Below are 24,926 nucleotides of genomic sequence, written 5' to 3' on the forward strand. Positions count from 1 at the left end.
AAACAATATTTTGTTTTAACCCTGAAGTTGTAGTAGGGGGACAAAACAATTACAGAATAAAAAAAATAAAATAAAAAAGAAAAATCATCCCTCCTCCTGCCACTCTCCCCTCTCTCTTTCAAGCCCCACTAACAGGTCGAGCATAGGAATATGGTTGTATGTCACTCCCCTTCTGGTTTCACATTCCCCAACGTTAAGTCTCTGGCTTAGCCCATTGTACCACCTAATCCGCTGTTCTTCATCCTCGTCTTGTACTACTCACCCAATCTGGTCAGAAGTGGGAGAAATTTGCCTTTAAGTCTTTTTGTAGTAGCACTTTGATATCGTTTCCGGTTACTGTTTAGTTGAGTAGTCGAGTAGATTTTAATTCATTAGATTTTAGTTAAAGCACTAAAGGAAAGCTCTCCCGTGTGTGATTTGGTCTGTAAGGACCTGTAGTTGATCAAAATTCTTTATCACAGGCATCACAAGCCCAGAAGAGATGCAGGAGTGAAGTTCCTTTTCAGATCATAAAAACTACGGATATATTTTTCTTTAAACACTTACTGCTGTTTAAATACCTGCCTACCCCTACTTTGGCAACAAAAGGTTTTTCCTACCAAAAGTTACATAGTCTTAGGCTTTAAAAATGATAAGGACAAATCCTTGGTGGTCCCCTGTTTACCCCACTGTCTAATAACATGCTACTGTCAGGGTAACATGTTTGTCACAGAAAGTCATGATTTGGTTGATCTTTAAATAAATAAAATTTATTCCTTCAGTCAGGTAATACTGCACAGGGTCAGCTACAAGTCTTGTAGCCTGAGTAATGACAGTTTTATGACAGTCAAGTTGAATTCCAGTCATCTAGTTTACCAAGACTCCAGCACACAGCCACATAATGTCAGACAACACATTTATTTGTTTTCATCAAGGTTTCTTGTTTTTTTTTTTTTTTATCATCACGAAGGCATATACTATTTACTCTGTATATTACTTGTTTTGTATGTATGTATATGTATAAACAAAAATAAGCGTACATTTTTGCTGAATAAGAAGAATATCAGCAAAGGGCAATGTAAACCATGGTCCATCTAAAACAGGTGAAAGGTGCATTAGCTCACCCTTTCCCAACTCACCCACAGTAACAGATTTGCATAGGCAAAAATGGGATTAGCCCTTAGACAGTGGATTCCTGAATTCTTTATAGAGATGCAAAATCTAGTTCAGCTCAACACAAGTTCAAAACAAACACACATACAAACAAACAAACAGAAATATGTTGACTAGGCCAAACTCTCTTTAACCCCTCTGGTCATATACATAGTCATTTTCTGTGCACATTTTTGTTTACAGTGTTAGGCTTCAAGTAGATCTAAAAACAACTTTTACATTGACAACTAGATGTGAAATAAATTAACCAACATGAGAGGTAGTGAAAAGCCTACAGAGACGTTTGTTTTCTTTTTTATACAAAGAAAAAAAAAAAAACATGTCAGTAAGGCCAAAGCTTCGCAAACCTCCTCCATCCCGTTAGGACACTTCAGCTCTAGCTCGCAACCTTTAATATTTTTCTTTATATATTTTTTAGTCAATAAAACCACAGCCACATTTTAAAGACCCTCTCACTTGGAATCCATGGAAATTTAAAGACAAAAATCTAAACTTAGCGATGACAACTATATCACTTCACATCATCGTCATTGCTTGCAAAATCCACATTTAAAACGCAGGTATTAAAAATAAACAACTGTGTACTTCTCCCCGCTGTGTAAAAGTCACAATAAATTACGAGGAATGGACGCGAGCAGAAAACCTGGGTTTCTACCGTGTCTGTCCTCCTTGTAAAACGCTCCCAGTTTTAAACTCCAGCTTGCCCGTTAGCCCTGGGCAGAGACTCGCGCCAGCTTCAAACCTGCTGGCTGTTAGCTTCCCACAGTTACGAGTATTTAATAAGGTACACACATCTCACAATTTATAAATGTAAACTTGTTTTGATTGCACCATGATTTCAATATCTGGTTGTTGGTGAAACATTCTCATGTTACTTATATAGACTCTGAAAAAAACCTGCAAAAAACAAGGAAATGTAGTTATAGTGTGCAGAAGAGGGATGTGTCTGCATGAGAGCTTTATGAGCGAGTTAAAAAGTTCCAGAGTTGTCCAAATACAAATGTCTAAAATGCTTTCACTTTGTGAAAAGGTAAAACTGTTCCAAGGAGTGAGAGTGAAAGCTGATCTTGCTGTATCAGAATTGGTAAATTACTCTGTATTCCTCTGTTTCTGGTCAACTGGGCGCATGCATGCAGAACTCTTCATTAAAGCAGCCAAGCAATATCAGTTCAAGCCCTTATGGATATTCACATAGCCTGAATGTGAGTACTATATTGCCAAAGGTTAAACAAGAGTATATTTTTAATAAGGAACACTGAAAAACTGTGGCGTGGTTATTAGTTTCAACCTGTCTTCCTGACCATTATTCACAGCAGACAGCTTTTGTACTACTGTGACATCCTGTCTGTTTCTTTTGTTGAAATAAGTCTGGAGGAAACATCAAAATCCCAGGCTCCTGCAAAGGATTTTTTTTTGTATTCATTCGTTTCCTTATTTAGTTTCTCCAACAAAACCTGAAGTTGCAGTTTAGAAACAGTGGCAACAAACAAAAACTTTATATCCTGAAAGGTGTTTATTAATTAACTTTCCGACAAGTGAGACAGAGCCTCAAATTGACATCCAATTGCATTTCAAAGGCCTGCTAGGCGTCGTGCAACATCCGCTCTTATAATTAATCTAGACCAAGCTTGGCACATGAATGTTAGGTAGTTAAAGGAGCCAGAAACATGGATGCCGACATTAATCAGTGAGGAGTGGCACCGTTTCATTGACACTCTAAGATGTGGCACTACTCACCCAAACAAGCCAGGAGGTCAGCTACCTATCGAGTGCTGAATACACTCAGAGGCTCAGTTAATTACAAAAAAAAAGAAAGAAAAAAAAAGAAGCATATACAGCACTCATGCACTGTCTATTGTACATCCACATGTTCATGTGGATGCACATGTTCATGTTCAAATGTTTACATCATTAGAAAAAAAAATCATTTCATGTATTAAAAATGTTAATGGGACGTTTGGCACAACCGCTTAAACTCTCCTCTTTTTTTCTCTGGTAAATGTGTGACTGTACCATAAACACACGGCCGTTACCGTAGCATGCTGTCAAAGTCTGATTAGAAAAACAAACCAGAGTGTGCGCGAGGGCTGGCAGTGGAGTAGAAAATTAGCATGGCTAGCACAAGCATGCTAACTGCTTGACTACAGCATGCTGAAACCTAGACGGCTAGTTGAAAAGGCGAGTGTGTAGCATGACTATGCAAGCTTCTTTTACTAGCCCCGTGTGCAAGCGTTGTTATTACCAACCCTCTTCACTAGCTCTGGTATGAAGAAACAAGCGTCTTGAACAGGCAGTAGCTAACTGAAGGACCACCACACGGCAGAAGGACCAAGGCTCCACAGCCTAGCGACCAGTACTGACGTCATCACGGCATCTCTGACATCGTGTTTGGGACCTGGTTCGGCGTAACTGCTTATAACAGGCATCCAATCTCCGGTTTTTAGCCACAACTAAAGCTAAAGCCTTACAGACAAAAGCCAGGGTTTGATAACCTTTTACATTACACCCGCGCCTGCAATTTCTGCTACTGTTCTTAAAGCAGAAGCGGCTTTCTATAATGCTCAAAAATTCACTGTAAAACACTACAAGGTAAGCCCTCTTTTTCTGCTCAAGAATTAAAAAAAATGTAGATGATTATTTATTTGGATTCAATGTATTTTTTCGTCTGTTTGTTTTTCTCCAGCTGTGTTTTTTCCCCTAGACTGGGCACCTGTGCTTGTCAGGCCTTGATGGTCTGAACTGGAGGGAGGAGGAGGAGGGAGGGAAACGAGGGTTAAAAAAAAAAGGGAGGTAGGGATTGGTGGACAAACTGTGGTTGCTTTCCAGAAAACCTGCAGCAGCACTTGTGCTGCCTTTTCCTGCATGTAAAGGCATTGTGATTTTCTCAGTGGAGAGATTTTTTTGTCTAAAGTTCATGAGTAATAATAATAGATGTAGCTGCCCAACCACAATTCTAGCCCTTACTTCTCCCAGTTAACGAATCCTAAAGAAGGAAAGTGCTTGGATGGACGGATGGATTGGATGGACAGGTGGATAAATGGTAGGTGCTGCAGACACCTTCAAATCTCCTCAATAAAAATACTGCAGTAAGCCTAAAGATGTCAGAAGTTTACTTTTTCCCATCACTGGACACAGACAGCCAAACAGAGATACAGTCCTCCCCGCCCCCCTTAAATACCTCTTAATATTCAAAAACAGTTGCAGTCCGCGGCTTATATCATCAAGCGATCATAGTGATAGAGAGTTGCATGCAGAGCCAGTGTGTCTACTGGTTAAAAGGGCAAGAAATGCCCTAAATCCCACCGACAGATAGATGTCATGTTTGGACAGTGAAGGAATGAAGAGCAAAATTAAATGAAAGACATCTGAGGAATGGGACAGACTTGAAAAAACTAAAAAGTTGTTAAAAATAATGAGTAAAGACAGAGAATATCACTAAGTAAGGGTAAAAAGCATGAGGTCTAAAATATTACAGTACAGGAACAGTGGGCTTGTCCTTTTTGTCTCTCTCTCTCGCACTCTGTTCCCACCTCCTAAGGAGTCTTTGTCCACAGTTAACCAACAGCGGGTCACTAGGTTGGCCATCTCAACTGATAGCTGATACGTGGGTTGGCCAGTCAACCATAATGAAAAGCACAAATTGCTAGCAAAACAATCACTGGCCAGCATTAATGGTCTAAAACTGACCAATAACCACCAGCAAAGGCTGACCCACCTCCAGCGGAGAACTGGATATAAATTGCTTAAAAAATATAAATAAAAAAAACTAACAACCAGCTATCTTGGATGTCACTCGGCCATTTCAACCAAAAAAGAGGGAGAGGTTTTTCCAAACCCGACTTCTGGCACCATAGTAGTATTTGAAGTTTAAGTAGTAGTCTTGTTGGCATTTGATGGCGATGATGGAGGCTGGAGGAGACTAGGTGTCGAGGCAGGTGCGCCTCCTGCTGGCCAGGAGGTCTCTGTAAACAGAGGAGTTGAGGAAACGGGGGAAGGAGTCCCGGTGCATCAGGGTGTAGATCTGGAGTTGGGCCTCCTCGTACATCAGGTTGCTCGGCTCCGCCAGGCTCTGGTTTATTCCTTCTCTGACCCGTGAGTCCAGACTCACCTCGGGTAAGGAGAACAAAATTAAGTAGAAGTGATGATCTGTGGTTTGTTGGGACAGGAAATGTGCTAAGGACTTCAACTTCTGCATTGAATCATGCACCACCCCAGAAAGGTAACCATAATGTTGCGACAGACTGCAACCACTACAATCAGTCTGGTTGGTAGAAATAACATAAACAACATACAGAGTCGTGTTAAATTATAGTATTTACATCAAACAAAAATGAAGTAGAGATACAAACACAACAACCAGCATGCTGCTAGCAGGTTTTTAAATGACAACGATTAAAGTTGTCACTCAAGATTAAGAAAATGCATACACCCCTGTTAAATAAAGTGACTAGGTTCTCTGACTTTACTGTATAAAGACCAATCAGGCTTCTGAGTGTAGTCATACCACAAAGGGCCTTTCTGAGGCATTACAAACCTACCAATTTGAGTAAATGTAAAGTCAGTAAGCAAATAAGCACAAATAACCTGATTAAGCAGAACATCAAATCCAATGATAGATACGGACGTTACCAGAATGGATTCAGTACATTTTAATACCACAACTCTAAAAAATGTGATGGTACTTGTTTTGTTTTTTGGTACCATCAGTACCGTAGCCATGACATGGATTAGTTACTCATCTGCAATAGTCTCGTTTTTTTTTCTTCTCCCCCCCCCACAGCACTGCTGCAGACAGGGTAGTACACGGCCCCGCCCCTCACTAGCAGCTGAACAGATGAACAGCAGCACAACAAATGTGACGAGGCATCTTAAAGACTAATACCCCAGTCTTTATGAAGAATTTTGTGTTGTCATCAGCGTAACTGGTAACATTAGTTGTCTGTTAAGCTATGAAGCAGACAGGAAATGAAGCAGACAAAAGTCTGCAACTAGAAGCTGTGGCACCCTACCTTACCAACTCTGATCAGCAAGGAAATATGGTGCCAAGTCACCAGAAGCCACAGGAAATAAACAGATGAATACATTTGCACGAACCAGTAATGATCTAATTATTATTATTATTATTATTATTATTATTATTATTATTATCATCATTTTTTTTTATAAAAAATGCTTAATTTTGTGATTTTTTTTCCTAAGTGGCATCAGAAATAGTATCTTTCAGGGTGCTGGTGCCCAGTTTAAAATTTTAGTAATGTGAAACCCCAGCTAATAGATTAATTAAATGACACTGAGGAATGGCTAGAGGAACACCGATGTGCAGAATGTGCCAGCACTAGCCTATTCCACAGAGGCTTCACTCCTAAAGCACAGTAACCAACGGATCCTCTGCCAGAGTTACTGTTCCAGACACCACAGTATACCTGCAGAGCTCCCATATCCATGTGTAAAGACCATTTTTTGTTTTTCTTTTGCAAATGAGGAATCAATCCAACTTTAAACTATAGTTGTAAATCACATTAGCACATGTCTGCATAGTAAATCAGAAATAAGAAACCACTGCCATGAACTGTGTTTACAGTTTTAGTTCAGTGACTTCTCATGGCCACGTTTTTAAATTAGTGATGAACCCTACACGAAGTCTAGCTATGGCTGATGGGAAATAAAGTAGTAGCTAAATGGAAAATTTATCTTGGGAATAGTAAAGTGGTCACACTTATTCCTGATAGCGACATGCATTCCTTGGAAATTGCCCTAACACAACTAGTGGAACGAGAAAAAAAGGAAAGCATCGGTAGTTTCATTAGGATTAATTACTGGAGACTACCAAAGCAATCCATACACGAGTTTCATAAATCAGGACTAAAGATGACCCTGAGGAAACAGGTTTGCCATTTAGTGCAAGGTCTTGATTTAAAGTGTTTCGGTTGCGTTCCTGTGGTGGCTCACCTCTTTGGGTGATAATATGGACACATAATCTTCATATATGATCCTGGCCTTCTCATCAACCGCTGTGGGATCCGTCTCCTTTTTCAGCTCTTCACAGGCCAACCAGAAAAGCAGGTTGTCCTCGCTGTACTCAGAACGCAGGAACTGCCTGAAAACCTCCCGGCCCTCCAGCGAGCGCAGCATCATCTCAAAGCTCCGTGCCCACGACAACACCTCCTCTAGGCTAGGGCGTCTACAGTAAAAAAAAAAAAAAAAGACACACTTGTGTTAGATTGATAGAGACACACAAATGGGAGAATAGACAGCTGAACTCACTGTTCTTCAGTAGCTTCAATACTGTCCATCTTGGTGCAGGTCTGCCGTTCACTCCTCTCCATTCTGTCTTCATTCCTGGATCAAAGGAAGAAAGTATTATACTTGCCAAAATAAAAGCCTCAATATATGTCTATTAAAATGGGCATGTTTCTTTAATATTTATGTATACACTTTGGGTCGTAACATTAAATTGACTGTGATAAACATGTCAGTGTTTTCTCTACCCCTGGATGGATTGGAGAAGGGAAAATCAATAATTCATGAATAATCTGTCATTTACATAATTTATGTGCCCTTTAATGGAGCAGAGGAGACACGTGAAGCTAATGCAACATTACCTAAGTTGACTGCAAGTTATTAGATTACTGTTACTGTAATAAAAGCTTCCCAATAGGAACTAATCATCTGCTGCTGATAGCCAGGAAGCTAGTCCTACAATAGCAAAAAAAATGATAACATTGTTTATTCAGGTCAAACTTGTCTAATATTATAATTAAAAGTGTTCATAGGGATCATTATGCTTAAAAAATGATTTCACTTTCACCAGCATGCTACAGAACAACAACAAAACTAAACTGAAACTGCAGGAAGGAAAGGCTCAGGTCGTGAGCCTTTCTCCTCCTTTTTTGGCTTTTCCCTTTAGGGGTCACCATAGCAGATCATCTGCCTCCATCTTCCTCTGTCCCACCAGCACCTCCTTCACTACATCCATGAATCTTTTCTGTAGTGCTCCTCCAACCAAGAAACTCCATCTTCAAAATCCTTTGTCCAGTCTATCCACCTAACCAAAGCACTGCTTCACTTCTTCCGCATTCTCTTCTTTACATCCAACCAACTTGATTTCTCCTCTCATAAAGGATCTTAAGAGCTAGCCAACAACATAAGCGTAGGAGACGCTGGAGTCAAATTTACTCGGTCAGCTACATAGAGCCAGATTTATTTGTAATCCTCTGTCTATTGTTCCATGGGTACACCAGCTGTCAAATAAACCAAAGCGCAGTGCTAAACCTGGGAATTGCTTCATAATGCACAGCATCAGGAGGCAAATAAATGGCAGCTAGAGGCTTATATCAATTATATCTAAACTGACAGCATGCTCCAGTAACTGTCAGCAAGCACAGCCGCTTTGGGTTAATAAACACTTGATATATTTTCGTGTCCCAGCATCTCACGCTGTCTAAACCGTCCTCTCAGTACAGCCCCAACCTTCACTCTCTACACACATCGTTTAAAATAGCAAAGAGCTACAAACAGTGCTGTATGAAAAGTGTATCTGCATGAGTCTGAAACTATTAAAAAGGAAACGGTTATGTGGGCTGTGTTTACTGTATGCCTTACTGTTCAGCGGTTGGGTAGGCTTTCCTGCAGGCCTACATTTAAGTAAATTTGCACTGTGCAGTAGCACTGTGCAGAGGAGTGTAGATAAGAGAGATATGTGGTATAAATTTAGGAGCAGGACTTAGTAATAGCAGATAAAAAATTAAATAAATAAAAAAAAAGATTACCCCACCGGTCAGGACTCATGGACAAAAAGGCAGTAACACATTTAAAGATATCTCGTGTGTCAACTGAAATTTCTGCTTTCCACTACGATTACTGCAAGCTGCAGTTTTATACCATGAAGTCTCAAATGCATAACAGTGGCTTGGCAGACATTTTCTACTTCCTGCTTCTCACTAAGACACCACCTTGATAAAACCTGATAAAATGAAAGCAGCTCTGCTCTCTCAGCTGTTAATTTGTACTCTGTTAAAACAATAAAGCATCAGTTAAGGTCTTTATGCAAACACTCACGGTAGCCTCTGTGTCTATCGTAGCTCAGTCACACTTGCTGAGTCCACAATGCAACACACACTGAGCTGTCTATTTTTGTCCACACCATGGAGGATCTTTCCTTCCTCTTGCAGTCTCTTGTCAAAGTCCCCATTGTGCAGAAGTAATGGGCTAAGCTAGCCTCAGCCCCCTGGCGCCCTCACAATACTGCTAAATATACAGGCTGTTCCTCACAGCTGTTTTGCATGTGATGTGTGGTTGGAAATAGAAGGCACCCCTACCAGAATAGGGCCTTGTGTGAGGGTGGATGAGGAGGGGTTAAAGGGTAAGAGGTTGGGAGAAAATAAAAAGATTAATACTTTCATACACCCCGATCCTCTAAAACGGCACAAGAGATTTCACAAACTCACACACGCCTCTACTTCTCGACTTGGCACGACTGCAAAAAAAGTGACACAGAGAGCAATATGTGCTTTACAAGCAGCTCGTATACTAATCTCAGCAGTGTCACACAGGCTGGACTAACGATCCCCGCCGGCCTCGACACTAAAATAAATAAACATATAGGGTTCTGAGGACAAATTTCCATTCTGGAGATCTGATATGAGCGTCTGACTGAAAAACACACAGTAGAGTCACAGTCCACAGGCTGCCACCACTTCAGATGAAGTGGTGTGAAAAAAGCAGCACATTCACCATTCACTGCCTGAAAACAATGTTTCATTCACTCCCCTCTCGCAGCAAGACTGGAGCCACAGCAAAGCAGCTATAGGAGCTGCGTACCAGCACCTGGCTTTGGTGCCTTGCTCGTGGGCAACATGGTACAGGAGGTTTTATTCTCTAAGGTGAAATCTGTATGTGACAGGATGCTGACTATTTTCTTTTTGGTTGTGTGGGATTCTGGTCCTTCAATCTGGGACAAATGCACATCATCACTGTTTTTTTAAACTTAATGTTTAAAATAAATAAATAATAATGAAAAAAAAATAAATCACCAACCTTTACCAAAGTTGACCTTTTTTTAATTTTACAATCACACAACACTAAAAATTGACATTTTGGGAGAGAGATTTTTAGCCTTTTTGCATTTTTTTTTTTTTGTCAAGCCACTGACTAATACTTCCAGCTTTAATATTAATTATAGCTGAGCCACAATTGACCTGAACTCTTGAAACTGATACTCGGCTGAACTCAGCGACTCCCTGGAAACTCTGTTGGTTCCCCGAAATATCAAAACATATTTTTAACCTGTCTGTTTGTGCTCAGATTTTGGTGTAAGACATAGACAATTTAGAAATGGTGACAGATGACAGGTCCGAGCTTTAAAAAAAATGCTCTCTAGCATTTATGTAAAGTCAAAATAATAGTTCTACTCTACTCTTCTACTCTCAACAAGAAAACAAACACACGCAAATCCCCAAATCTTGAGGTGTTTCTTCAGAGTTCATCGTGCACTTTGACGTAGCAGTCACAGCTTTCCTTCATTCCCCTGAAGCTAAAACAGTGAAAACTGTGTCAGTGTCCTGGCTATCCTTGTGTGTAACATCTGCACTGCTTTGTTAAAAATAATACAAATGATTTTCGTTTATGACTCATCTCCTTTTAACGGCGAGACAGAATGTCAACCAAAAACCCAGAAAACCAAACACATTTCATAAAAGCTCTGAACCGATTTGCATATCATTGAATAGATGATCCTCTACAACCCACCATCGTGGGCAAGACCAAGGAGCTGTCAACGGACCTCAGGGACAAGATTACAGACCAGAACACGGCTGGTATGATCTACAAGACTATCAGAAAGAAACTTGGCGAGAAGGGGTCAACTGCTTGTGTCATTATTATTATTAAATTTCCCACTCGTGGGATTAATAAAGGTATCTTATCTTATCCTTCATGTAAGATCTTGCCTTATGGGTATGGATGATCATGAGGAAGTAGATCAGCCCAAAACTACATGGGAGTAGCTTGTTAATGATCTGAAGGCAGTAAGCAACACCACTGATAACACACTATGCCGTAATGGACTGAAATCTCGCAGTGCCTGTAAGGTCTCCCTGCTCGAGAAGGCACATATACAGGCCCATCTTAAGGTGGCCAGTGAATAAAATGATTCAGGAAATGATTCAGAACAGGCTTGGGGGAAAGTGTTGTAGTCATATAAAACCAAAATTGAGCTTTTTGGCATCAACTTGTTTGGAGGAACAAAAATTCTGAGTAAACAACATCATCTCTACAGTCGAGCACGGAGGCGGAAACATTTGGATTAGGGGCTGTTTGTGTGCCAAGGGTACAGAATGACCTCATCGCATTGAGGGGCCAATAGACAGGTGCACGCCCAGGATGCAAATCTCCCATTCCATCAAATCACTAAGAACCTCTTTTTGATTAAGATCTAGTGACTTTGGAGGCCATTTGAGAAAAGTGAACTTTTTGTCGTGTTCAAGAAACCGACAATAAGGATTTGAGGTTTGTAGAACGGTGTGTTATCCTGCTGGAAACAGCCATGATGGGTTCACTGTGTTCAGTTGGTAACAAGAGGAACAAAATACATTAAGATGTCTCCACCATAGAACCACCAGCAGCAGCCTCCCTGTGAATCCCTGATACAAGATCGGATGGTTGCATGCCTTCATTTATGCCAAATTCTGACCTTGCCATCTGAACGTTACAGCAGAAATCAAGACTGAGCATTTTTCTTCCAATTTTGTAGTCTCAATTTCTTTTTCTCAGTGGTAGCCTGATCTTCTGCTGCTGCAGCTCATTTGCTTCAATGTTTAACATGTTGTGTGTTAAGAGATGCTCTTCTGCATATTTTGGTTGTAAAAAGTGGCTATTGGATTTAGTTTTTTACTGCCTATCAGCTCAATGTGGTCTGCCCATTATTCTCTAACCTCTAGTATTTTCACCCAGAGAAATGAGTTCTGTGGGATCAGTAAATCAGCAGTTTATGAAATACTCAGACCAGCCTGTCTGTCAGCAACCATGACTGTTCAAAGCCCCTTAAATCACCTTTCTTCCCCATTCTGATGCTCTGTTTGAACTTCAGCAGGTCATCCAGACCATGTCTAAATGCACTGTGCTTTTGAAAGGTGATTAGCTGATTAAAATCATCATTTTTTTAGGAAAAAAGATTCATGGACAGCATTGCTCTGCGGTCTCCCAGCACAGGGAGGACTCTGTTCACTGAGTGACAGAGTAGCAAGCTGCCGCAGTCAGTCTGCAGCCGTACACGGTATAAGAGAAAAAAAACTAAAAAGCAATCTGCTTCCAGTAATCCTCGTATATCTATATGCAGCACCACTGTTATCTTTAAGTTGTGCATATGGTGATTTTGCATGACAATGTTGTGTAGTGAATCAGAAACAGCCTGTTGCAGCTGATTACAACTCTGGAGCTCAAAATAACTCAGCAAAGCCAAAGATAGTTTAGGGGTGGCTGCCTGGTGATGAATTAAGTGGACAGCCTGTCTGCAACTAAAGACACTGAAATGCATTAAATTCCAAAAGCTTGGTTTGCATGCTCGTCTAAACCTGCTAATCTTTATTCCCGAGGGCTTAGGTAACCAATGATGGACAATTTACACCGTGTCAGCACTGGTGAGACACAATAATGAGACATTAAAAAAATAAAATAAAATAAAATAACTAAAAAGAAAGAAAATTCAAGGAATAAATGTACATTTATTTTCTGTTTTTGCTGGTCAGTCCCCGGTTTTGTGTTGCCATTAAAAATCATAATTCATTCAGCTGAGGTAAAACTCAGTATCAGTGCAACATCACAGATTGGGCAACGGGATTAAGGGCAGGACAACTGTTTATTATTTCAGGTACCAGGGCTGCATTTTAATCTCTTAAGGCTCACACTATTAAAAATGTCTACACTGTTCAAAATAACAGCACAACACAAAAATGAAGAAACCATTAAGAAAAATAAATAATTTGTCAACTAGCTGCCTAATCACACAATGCTAAAATCCTGTTTGCATTATTGTATGATCAATTCAGACACTGGTTTTGTTCAGTGGTTCCTTTGGGCCTCTTTTGCAAAGGATAAAATCAGATCCTGCTAATCTAAAGCAAAACAGACTGCAGTTATTTATTCTGCTTGTCTGTGCTGCCAACTTATTGCTATGCAACTTTAACTGGCAATAACGGATTTTTTGGCCTCTTCAGGGCTGCAGAGGAACAACAATGACATAACCACCAGACAGCATGACATTGTCAGCACAAAGGTGTTTATTCTAATCATTTATTTAGAGCTACTTAGTGAATAACGTTCTTTGTTTCAGTTCTATGTTGGTCTCCACCTGCCATTTTAGCTGATAAACGCTACCAGCTAGTACCTAACTTGCTTTTTGGTGTTAGTCAGGAAGTATAGGTGCTCAATCACTGCAAGTGACACATTTTGCTTTGTTTTCACAGTTCAATTTAATAAACTGCTAAAAAAAAACAACCAACAAACAGCTGTGTGAGTAGTTATGGTTAGCATGAGATTATGACTTATTTTCCAAAAACATGTTGTGTGAGCGACCTTTACTGGGTGTTTCTGAAGTGAAACCTCAACATCCTTGACCTTTGATCGCAAAAATGTAACCAGTTCATCCTCAGGTCTTTGGCCTAGTTTTGGTTGTGGCTGCACAGCCCTGGTTTTATTATACACAATGACATAGGTTCAAAGTTAGCTGTTGTGGCTAAAGATATCCTGCAACATTACAGCCACAATGAACCGCGTGCGCCGATGAGCCAATGGGAGTCCAGCGTGAGTTGCCATGCCAATTGTTTCAACAGTGGGGGAAAAAACAAAACCAAATAATGGAAGTAAAATGTGCAAAACAAACATGTTTACAAACTCTACCCTCTGGCGGTCATCACGGGCGAGCAGTAGAAACAAACAGCCGTGTGGGCTGTTTCTGCGGGCATCGTCTTTGCACCGTTTACATGCATCAAACTTGATGGCTGACTCAAGTTTACCAGGCCCATGTCACGCACTGTGGTTTGCAATTAACTGATAAGGTTGCTAAAAAGCACATGGTGCGCAGGAAACTTTTGTGCAAAAACTTGAAAAATATTCTCTCAAGGCACCCCTGAGATACTGCACTCACGTGAAGGATGGACAAACAAACAGAATACAACACTGGTGCTGCTTAAAAACTAATAAAGTATAGCATAATATTAGCACGGACTAGTTTTGTTAGTACAGCTTTGCATTTTCTTACCAGAGACACTTGCAGCAGCCACACCAGCAGAGGCAGCAGGTGTTGGGTCGGGGCTGTCCAGGGGCCTGGGGTGGGGCCTCAATATGAGCCGCCTGCCTTTTTCTCATCTCCACTCCACTCACACTCCGGGGCTTCACCGTAAAGAGGACGAGAACGTGCAGTTAAACATCTTATACCTTCAGATGTTACAGTAGATGAGGAAACAAAACAGAAACTGTGCGACAGGTGAATTTATGTGCAGGGGAGAGAGGAAGAGCACTCAGGCAGGACAGTACAGGAACTTCCCTTCTTCATACGTTGCGAGAGTTTCTGGCACTGAGCCAAGTCTTTCACTCACCTTTGACAGAAACTACAAATTAATTTTAACCAACACAGAAAACCAGGATCTGCGTGTCACAAACACAGACAAGCAGGCACAAATTCATGAGTATTCATGAATCAGGTTTTGTACATCCGTTATGTGCAATGATGCATGACGTCAACCTAAAAAGTTATTGTGATCTTTTGCTTTGAAATGACAATAATGTACGATACCGTTACAGGTTTCTCTCCTGCTAATTCCTTCATGTTTGATTCCTCGCACATGCTGGACCAAAAACTTCTTGATCCACGACAGCTACAGTTTGACAGGCTCCAGCCTAAAACACTCACACTGGTGCTCAAGTATCCTGGGAGCACCAACGCCATTTAAAGACGTTATCGTATCAGGAACATAAATGTCCAGATGATTCGATGATGCCATTTGCTGTGCAACAAACCAACGATATCCTAGAACAACAACACGTGTAGTGTTTGCCTGCACTCTCCTTGTTGCTTCAAACTGATTTTTACTCACTATTAAAGATTCTGAAGACTAAAAACCAAAACCCCCTCTGTCAGGTCTTGGATAGTCAGACAAAGGTCATTCAAAGTGTAAAGCAAAACTACGCCCATTGTATTATTAGCATAGTCTAACATAAATAACATTTGGTGTTATTGTATCTCACTGGGGAAAACATCTTGCAGTAATGAAATTGCTGATCAATCATTGCCTCAATCGATGTGATGAATCAGGAGTCAATGAAAAAAATCTTAGAGGTATTCTGTGTTTGTTTTATCAAACTGTCTAACACCGGAAGGAAACTGAGAAACCAAGTCCAATATTGCTCTAAAGGTGCACAGGGAGAAATCAGTTGTCATAATTTTGTAAAACATCCGTCAGCCACTTCAAAAATCACTATAATTGGATATTCAGTAAGCACAGCGCAGTGTTCACTGATTGAATTGGAAACTTTTGCAAAGGTTTTGTGGGCTATTTCTTTGCCGCTGCAGCTACAGCTACAGCTACTTTAAGCGATGCCTAAAAATAGCCATGAGAAACAAAAATGTGCAGCTAGCAATTTTGTAGTCACACTCTGTTCTCCTTTAATTAAAGCCATCTTGGAGAGTGCTTTCCTCTCAGTAACAGCGGAATAAAAATATGGTGGCTACCTCTCTGTGACTGAATGAAAAAGAAATATTAATAATGAAATAAAATAAATAAATCGGTGGTTGCCCAGAGATTGCACTGAATTCTTCTGCTGTGGAAGACTGACTGCAAGTAGTTGCAGTGACCAGTGCAATACTGTCAACTTCACCTCATGCACAGGTCTCCAAAGTCCAACTTGGACTCACTGCAATCATTCTTAGAAAGATTGGCAGAGGTTTCTGTTTCAAATCTGTGAGGTTTTGAATTTAAATTTCTGTGGATGCAGAATTGGAGAAATAAAATCACTTTTACCGGTAGCAGCGACGAAAATTTATCTGGTGTGTCTCATCAGTTTTGCATAGGCAAATGAAAGCATGCGAATACTGGAAAAATGTTAGCAGTTATTCTTACAGTCATGATTTCTTTACTAATGTACCACAACATGGGGAAAAAATTAATAAATAAAAAAAAGTACAAATACATGGGGATTGCCATGAGTCTACAAAATTACACTATAGACTAGTCAGTGGGCTCCTCCATGTCTCTTCTGAACATATCTGATTTGCCAGTAAGATATTCCAGAGGAAAATTGCAGCTCTTTAATAGGAATTATGCAAATTTTGGGGTTAGAGGTGTTTATTTTTAGACAGTTTTTTAAGGACTCTTTTTTGAGAAGGCCATTCTCAAATTCCATTATCTAGAAAAGTACCTAAACTTATTCCTTCAAAATTCTTTGGGTAAATATCTTGTACTACGGCTCTATACACACAGACTTTCAGGGGTGTAGCTCATGTTAACACAGAATGATGAATCTGTAGGTGTGTAGAAACCACAGTTTTGCAGATAGAGGACTGACATTTTGTTTGCATCTTCTCATATTCACTGCACATAACTTTCTTTAAAACAGTCTAAAATGAGGAGAATGGTTTCACAGATAAAACCTGGATATGGTGGGGGAAAAAAATTCATCCTACCCTAGTGTGATACCCCAGGTATGACTGACGCCATGTACGAAATCCAAATCAACTTGTTTAGAAACAAGAAGTTTCCCTTATTATATCTAAAACTTCACCTACTCTTATGACCCTTATGCTATTTATCATGTTTACTTGGTGAGCTTATTATACTGGGAAAACCCTTACCTCACAGTGCCATAAGCTTTAACCGTAACGTAAAGCTCAGCTGCAAACATATACAACTAGAAATGCTAGAAAGATGAGCCACGAGGATGGCAAAACTTTAGCTTTAAAGTTTTATGCATTTACTTAGCTGGGAGGGTCTAATCAAATGCAGTATGAGAATTAAAAGTATACTGACTGAAAAAGCACTCCTACCTGTAATGTCATGGTTCAAATTAAAATCTTTTCATAAAAAATGTGAAAATCCAAATTTAAAAAAAAAGAAGAAAAAAAATAACTAATTTTCTTCTTTTTTGTTCCCTCTACAGACGGATAATTTGCTTCAATGAAGAAACATGGAAGGTACGGCTAAAAAGACAAGCCCGATATGCAAATGCTGTCGTCCGTCCAGCGGAGCAGCCATCGGTTATTTAGCAACTGGGCGGCTACCGTGGAAAAACAGGCTGTTAGACGTAAACCACAGAGAGGGTATGGCTTTGTTCCAAAAGCCAAAGAAGGAGGATGCACTGACATGTCATGCAAATGGGGTGGAAATACTAACACAATAACATCAGAGGGCAAAGAAAAAAAAACAGATGAAAAAGATAGCTACAAGATCTGTCATACATGCAGTACATTTTTGCAAATACTAAAATAATACCAAAATAGAGGACGCCATATTAACCAAAACAATCATCATCCAAAAGTCCAACTTGACTTTGAAGCTTCCACTCTGCTTCACCATCAGGCAGTTTTTCACGAGAGCGATGCAAATGAAACTAGCGTCCTATTTCACAAATTAGTGCCACATGTAAAACGCCAGAAACATTTGCACCTTGTGCAGACTTTGACCTCGCATCCGCGCAAGCAGCGTTTGCTTTGATGAGGCACTAAGTGCAAAAAGTAAAAGAACAGAATAATGACGTCACTGTGGCACGTAAGTCGCAGCCTGCCTCCATTCTCACTTTGGTGTGGTAGGGAAAATGGTTAATAGCGTTTTCTTTACAAAAAGACAAAAACAAATAAACCGTTTGTTGAGAAACTGTGTGAGAAAAAGCATCTTACCATTAGTTATCTGAACACAAATCATTTCTAACTCTGAGTTAACAACACCTCGTTTTCAAAGATAAAGAACGTCCTTTCAAGGTGACAGATCATTTTCCATTCATGGCTAATAACCGACTGATATCAAGCACTATATACAAATAACCAGTGGGTTGCTTTGTTTCACTTCCATGAAGAAAAGACTTTTACTAAGCAACATTTAAATTCATGTCCATTCTGAGAATTACAAATGAAAATCAAAACTTCAACTTTAAAATCGAGAAGTAAAAGCCAGTCACCCTTTGCTGCCGACTCATTATCTTACACGATCTGGCAGATGTTGCTTGGTCCGTCAACCTCCAGGACCACAACTGCAAACTTTGGTTATGAACATGAACATATGACTTTTCATTTTGACCCCTTAACCAAAGCATTTGACTTTATATTTCACACAAATTTGGATCCTCACTGTGACAGTAAACTTGAAAATACAAGTTCAGTTTCTGTAAAATAAATAAATAAAAAACAATCTAAATATATTAATTAAATTACTGGGAAAGCGTGAAACTTACCATGAATTAGTGAGTTCCTAAACACAGGTCAGACAGAGCAGTCATGGCATGAGGTAATAGGTTGCTGGATGCTAGCAGGCTGGTTGACGAAGTGACTGACTGGGGGACTGTCTGAGCGTCTTTCTGACTTGCAGGAGATTTGGGGCAAGGCGAGGAGGTTCTTTTCACCACAGGGCAGAGAGGTTACTGGTATCACCATCCCTGACCAACTGGCACAGAAAGGGACACGAGAGCTGAGATGAAATGCGACCACTTCCTCCCCTCGTTTCCTTACTTCACTCGCTACTTCTGCTTCTCTCACCAACACCTCCTAAGCTTCCTCAGAACTCTGTGAAAGGGTCATTTATGGACTTGAGGGTGTAGGGAGCATTCAAAGTGCAGCATCTGTAAAACACAGAACGTGAACAAAAAGAAAACACCATGAAACACAGAAGTTGACTTTAAGTGAAAATGATCAGTCAGGAGAAATATATCCTGCAACGACAAGAAGACAGAAGCAGATACGAGCAAATGCGACACAGAGCAGAACCTAATTTTCATCCATCTAGATTAGGTGTAGATGCCCAGTTGCCCAGTTTTGGAGTTATAAGTGGTAAAGATATCTACTCTTACTTGTCTACGTGTGCTCAATTGGCAAAGATTGCAGCAGAGAAACTAAGCAGCAATGCCCTTTTCTAGAAACTACGATCTGGTTATTCATGTTTCTTGTTGTAGAACTCTTTTCTTTCTACTATCTACACGCACCGGCCAAAATAGATATGAAACTGCCTAACATTTGAGCTCAGCTCAGCTGAGTTTATATCCTGTCACATCCTGTGTCGTTGCCAGGTGTAGTTCAAAAGAAAAACAGTTGCTGCATAAACCTGTGAACACCGGGACTTTTTCAGTCACCGGGCTTTGATTTCTAAAAAAAGATATTGTGTTTTTAATTTTTTAATGTAGTGCCCATTGAAGAACCATGAGGAAGGTGCCAATTATTTACATTAAATTCAAGACAAAGGTAGGCATTTCTTCAGCCAAAACCTCCCAAACTGAGCAGCTCACACCAAAGTAGTCTAGATAGATACGCAGCACTACAGCCATAGGACAATGTAAAAATTTGCATTTAATTTGGGAATGGACTGTATTTTAATATACAATCAATACATGAGAGGGGTTAACGATGACAAAGATCTACTGGTTAATGAGGAAGTCGACTATGTGAAGCATATTCATCTGTATTGAAAACAGACATCAGCTGAAGCTGTACTTTTCCTCTGATGCCTTTGTGCAACAGCTTCCTCTTCTCAGCCACCAACACAGACGCTGATACCATAATACTTTACTTGTGATAAGCTAAAGGATGTGGTTAGAATAAGACCAGTTCAACCAGGAAATGCAGTAAATGGCAAATGATGCTGCGAATGCTTATCTTAAACATTTATGGTGCAAAGCATTAAGCTCACTGGCACTGCAACCCAACACTCAATCAATGTCAAAAGCCATATGCTGGATTTTGGCCCTGAGAGAGGCTGCTGTGTCTCCTAGGTAGCCCTCATGCTCCATGTTCTTCATGCAGGAATTAGTGCTCCAACACCGTGCTTACTCATAACAGCAGCTTAGAGGTGTTCGCACGGTGACCTTAACACTATTGCAAATTATCAGCAGTCTGCAACTTAGAGTGTAAAATTAGCATATACAAAAAAAAGAAGATAAAGATAATATCTAATATTGAAAAGACTTACCAAACAAACTAAACATCTTCAGTTACAGTGGGTTAGCAGCCTTATCAGCTCTGATCTACAGTCCCTCACCCACCCTTGCCTATACATGGCTCATTTCCTCCACAGTGATGTCTAGCAAGATAAAGAGCAGCACAAAGAAGAAGAAGAAGAAAAAAAAAAAAGTATCGAGGTTCACATGTCACTACCATCCCTCCCATATGACACAACATGCTGTCTCAATACTGCTCTACTGTAAAAGCAACGTGAGGGGAGCATCAACATCCGTTCATGCCAGTTTAAACTGGTTTGAAAACAATAGTTTCCCTTGTATATTAAGAATCTATGACAAATTATTTTGCACAGCAGCTTGTTAAGATCAGGCTTTTTCATTGTACTTGTGAGTTTGCTTATTCCTGTTGCGAAGATGATCACCAACTTTAGTGATGTGCTTCCTGAATGAAATGAAGAAAATGACTATGGGAAATGTTTACGACAAAGCTCGGCCCGGTTTGGAATTTGGAGACTGATGCCCCTGATAATCCACGTGAGTGAAAAAAATTCCAATATGGCTAAATCATCCCGGGATAAAACTGCACAGGAATGGCTTTCGAAACACAACAAAGAGCCCAATCTGTGCGCTTTGTTACTGATGACGTATCGAGCCTTTTTCCGGGTCCAAGCTTCTACTGCATAGAGAGCGCTGTCAGTGTTGAAATGCTGCAGTAACACCTCCCTTGATGTTTTTGAATTGGCATGAGCTGTAAAAAGTTGTTTGGTTATTATCCTTATTCTTCTGTACAGCTTTCTGTCTTTTTAAATAGCACTATTCATATACAAGACACCTTTAAGCTACGTTTTGTACAGTACCGATATATTCAGACATTGCTGAGATTTTGGTAGGGAATAATTTAGAACAATCCCACAAAATACTCATTACTAACCTTGTTTTGTGGATGATGTCACCTTATACCTTAAATTAATTTGTGTCTGCTGACTGGGCACCTACAGGTTTGATATGTCAACGAGAGCCCTACAAAGTCATAAAACCTCCCAAATACTTTGCCAGCGCTGCTCTTTTTATATCAGCTTACCGTAGTTGGTCTGAAGCCAGCCTTGGGGCGGGAGGCTAACAACTAGCCTAATTTCACCAACCCTTTGAAACTTCACCAGCACTTTGTTTTTCATCTTTTCATCTAGAATTCATGTAAACTGCTTCTGAATTTTAAATTCACTCAATCTCGCAAACATTTTTAATTGTTTAAAACTGATTGGGACATCTAGAAGAAGAAATACATTGATTGCTTTATTAGTGTTTAAAGAAAAGAAAAAAACCCAACAACAACAACAACAACTGGTGCCTGAATGCTAATTCGCTATTGGGAACTAAAGAAGCTTTTGGTTGCAGAAATTAATAAGTATTCTACACTTAGCAAGAGGATTGACTTGGCTATCAAACTCCCTAAACAACCTTCAAATTAAACATTCACAAAACTCAACGGACCCCCTGAAAAAAAAAAAATCTGCTTTCAACCCTGTCAGACAACTTCACAAACAAAAAGAGCTGCTCTGCTACATGTGCTGCAGACAGTCTAAAAATGACATTAGAGCTGCTCTTTTGGACACTATATGCTAACCTTATTTGTAAATTAATCTTCAAATGCTTTAAAAAAAAAAAAAATGTATGGCTTGTTAACTGTGAATGTTCTGTTGCTCTGTCATGCTTTTAACCAGTGTAAACTGAATAACAGTCCCTGATCAATTAAGGAAGACAAGAAATGAGCCCTGACTAAATTATTAACACACAGAGACATTTATTTTATTTATATATTTATATATAATATATATATATATATATATATATTATATATATAATACACACAATACAATACATACATACATACATACACATATATATGAGAAAGGACATCACTGAATGCTTTTAGGGATCAATTCAAATGTCGATACTAGTGAAATGTCGATACTGGTGCCACCAAGTTTCACTGCTTTCAAGAATAAAAGTTGCCATGCTAGAAGCAAATAACATCAGATGCTGATAGGTCAGCTTGCATTCTGTTAGACCTCTTTGAATGAAGAGTACAGGCCTAATGAGATTAATCAGGAAGTCTCTCAGGATGCAGTTGCAACATAACCTGGGCTCCTCTGACTCAACACACCCATGGGAAACTGCAGTGATGGTGCTGCTACAGCTGTGCACTGCATGATCTCTTAACAGTGTATTACATTAGATAAATAACACACACAAAATGCACTCCCGAGTGAGAAAGTTAACAGGACAGTCGCAGAACGGAATCTTTTGAATCTCCCTGAAGGCCTGTGCATATCTTCAGATATGAAGAAGGCAATCTCATCAGACCTTGCTCTCACCCTCTGTACACTAGCTCTGCTGGCTAGCTGCTCGGCTGGTTTGTTTTGCATGGTTGTCTCCTGCAGCTGCAAGAACCATCTGAGCAGAGACGCTGCAGGTCCGACCAGCCGGCCGGCAGAGGGGATCCCCTCGCAGCTGACACCACCGACGGCTAACGCAGTCAGAGAGGGGGCTGCACAGCGCTGTCAGCCGCACAGACATTTTACAGAAATCAAACACCACCCACTTTCTTCTCGCTAGCTTTAGCAGTCAGCCTGAGATCGGCTATCTCTCGCAGGGAGAGGAGGCGGTGGCAGCTGAGCAGCAGCTAGCGCCGTGCTAACGTCAGCTAGCCAACCCGTGTGGACCCTTAGCGCAGAATAATCACCACCTTACCCCTTTGCGGTGGGCTGTCAGTGTCCTAGGATGATAGGTGTGAAAAAGCGACGTCCCGATGCTTATTTAAAGACATCGTAAATTGGAATCCCGCGGTGTAAAGTCCATCGCCGCTGTTTTTCTGCCATCCGCCCCACTTCAGCACCGAACGCCGCCGAGCCCCTGGATGCACTGCGCAGGCGCGCTGCCACCGCCGCTCTGTGCCCGCAGTTGGTGAGAAGATGCACTGCCGAGGCTGCACACAGTCCGGTCACAGAGGATCATTATCACAGCTGTGCTGCTGCACAACTGAAGACGCCCAGTTTGCTTTAAAAACAATGCTGTATTGGCTTTGGTCAGTATCCTAAACACAAGCGAACACACTTTCGGAAAGCCAGTCAGCCGGTAATAAAGTTAGAAGGCCACCATTCATACAAGAGGAAATGTGTCCCCGGGTTATAAACTCGTAAAAATGAACCATAAACTATCTCACATACAGACTGTCCTGATGTTAAAACAGTTTCCGCAAGAAACAGTTGCTGCACTAAAACAGAAATGGGAACAACGTTTTGCATTATTTCTCTCGTCTCAGCATAAAGCCCCATGCATTGTTAAAGCTTATCAGTGAGATTACATCGACTTCATGAAGCATATGTGTTTAGCACTTTTACAGTGTTAACACAGTATGATGATCATATTATGCTTTACATACATACGCAGACAACAAGATGCTTAAAACACGCACTTTTAAGATACAGCTTGAATACTTCTTAAATAATGCTCAGGTGAGTTTAAAGAAAGACATCTTTAAAATGTAATACATAAACACATAGTGAGGTTTTCTAAACATACATCAATGAAAAATATACTATATTTTATATAATATATAAAATATATAGAATCGATTTATGGCTTTATTCTGTTAATCGCAAGCTTTTCCTGTATTTCTGATTTAGTGTCACAGAATATTTTAATTGTGTTTAATTGATGTTTCCCTCATCACCGTGCAGCCTGTAGAATGCAGGCGCAATCTAGTAAATCTCAGTTTTTGGCAGTAAATATATTTTCCACTTCCACCACACGGGGGCACCACAGCTCTGCTCTGCTTTCTCTCTCTAACACACTCGGTCTTTCTCTCTCTCTTTCTCTCAAACACACACATATGCACACAAACACCTGTTCTGATGCGATGTGCCTCCCTATATGTGTGAACGGAAATGGCAGGAAACATTATTGCTGCTACAGTGACGATTATAGGCTTTGAGCAGACAAATAACTCATTATATGTGCGCGAAATAACAACCCGCTGTGCATAAAGAAGAAACACTTGAGTGAGCTCTGCATGGAAATTGTTCCAGGACTGATGGATTGTGCATTTACTCTCTGGCAGGCCTCCATCTTTATACATCTGATGCACTCAGTGTTTAGTTGTGAGGAACTGTGGTTCTCCAGAGGGACAATTACGAAAAGGTCATGGCTGGGAGGCTAAGATGGAACATGGGAATGTTCCTTGACACCATTTGCTCATTAATAGGGATTTGAAGAGGCCTGGATCAACTCCTGTTTTCTTCACATGCTGAGAGTGATTGCACTGATTTGCATGTGAAAAGGTCAAGAGCCACAAAAGCACCATTCTGCTTCATCGTGGCAAATCTCGAACATGCAGCAGTGAATTTTCTGGCATAGATAGTCGGAAGACAAGCGTGCATGTCCTTAGCTGACGAACAGACGTGTTTGTGCATTTTTATTAATATACCTCACGAGCAATGAATAATTAGGCAAAAAGTGACTCTGCAAACATCTGTTTGGTTTTTCAGAGATAAACAAGAGGGAAAGAAGATTAACCTTTGAGTAACCCGGATGGGTCATTTATGACCCCAGCTGTATATTTATAT

At 40.3% G+C, this 24,926-nt stretch overlaps 1 protein-coding gene across 3 annotated transcripts; it reads right to left on the bottom strand.

The window, feature by feature from the left end:
* Positions 1–2,958: 2,958 nt before the first annotated feature.
* On the bottom strand, positions 2,959–23,452 carry rgs17 (regulator of G protein signaling 17). 3 transcript variants are annotated; one of them, XM_042220317.1, is made up of 6 exons: positions 23,053–23,452; positions 18,589–18,972; positions 14,408–14,538; positions 7,417–7,491; positions 7,102–7,333; positions 2,959–5,260 (listed from the first exon to the last, which is right to left on the bottom strand). In XM_042220317.1, the coding sequence occupies exons 2-6, from the start codon at positions 18,589–18,591 to the stop codon at positions 5,072–5,074; spliced, it is 630 nt and encodes a 209-aa protein (XP_042076251.1). In that variant the 5' UTR covers positions 18,592–18,972; positions 23,053–23,452; the 3' UTR covers positions 2,959–5,071. The 3 variants fall into 3 exon arrangements, with proteins under 3 accessions (XP_042076251.1, XP_005930561.1, XP_042076252.1); XM_005930499.3 differs by lacking the exon at positions 23,053–23,452 and adding an exon at positions 20,313–21,954; XM_042220318.1 differs by lacking the exon at positions 23,053–23,452 and adding an exon at positions 19,201–20,293.
* Positions 23,453–24,926: the final 1,474 nt, after the last annotated feature.

The sequence above is a fragment of the Haplochromis burtoni genome, unplaced genomic scaffold, assembly GCF_018398535.1.
Source record: "Haplochromis burtoni strain Fernald_Lab_line unplaced genomic scaffold, NCSU_Asbu1 Contig_46, whole genome shotgun sequence".
Lineage (NCBI taxonomy): Eukaryota > Metazoa > Chordata > Actinopteri > Cichliformes > Cichlidae > Haplochromis > Haplochromis burtoni.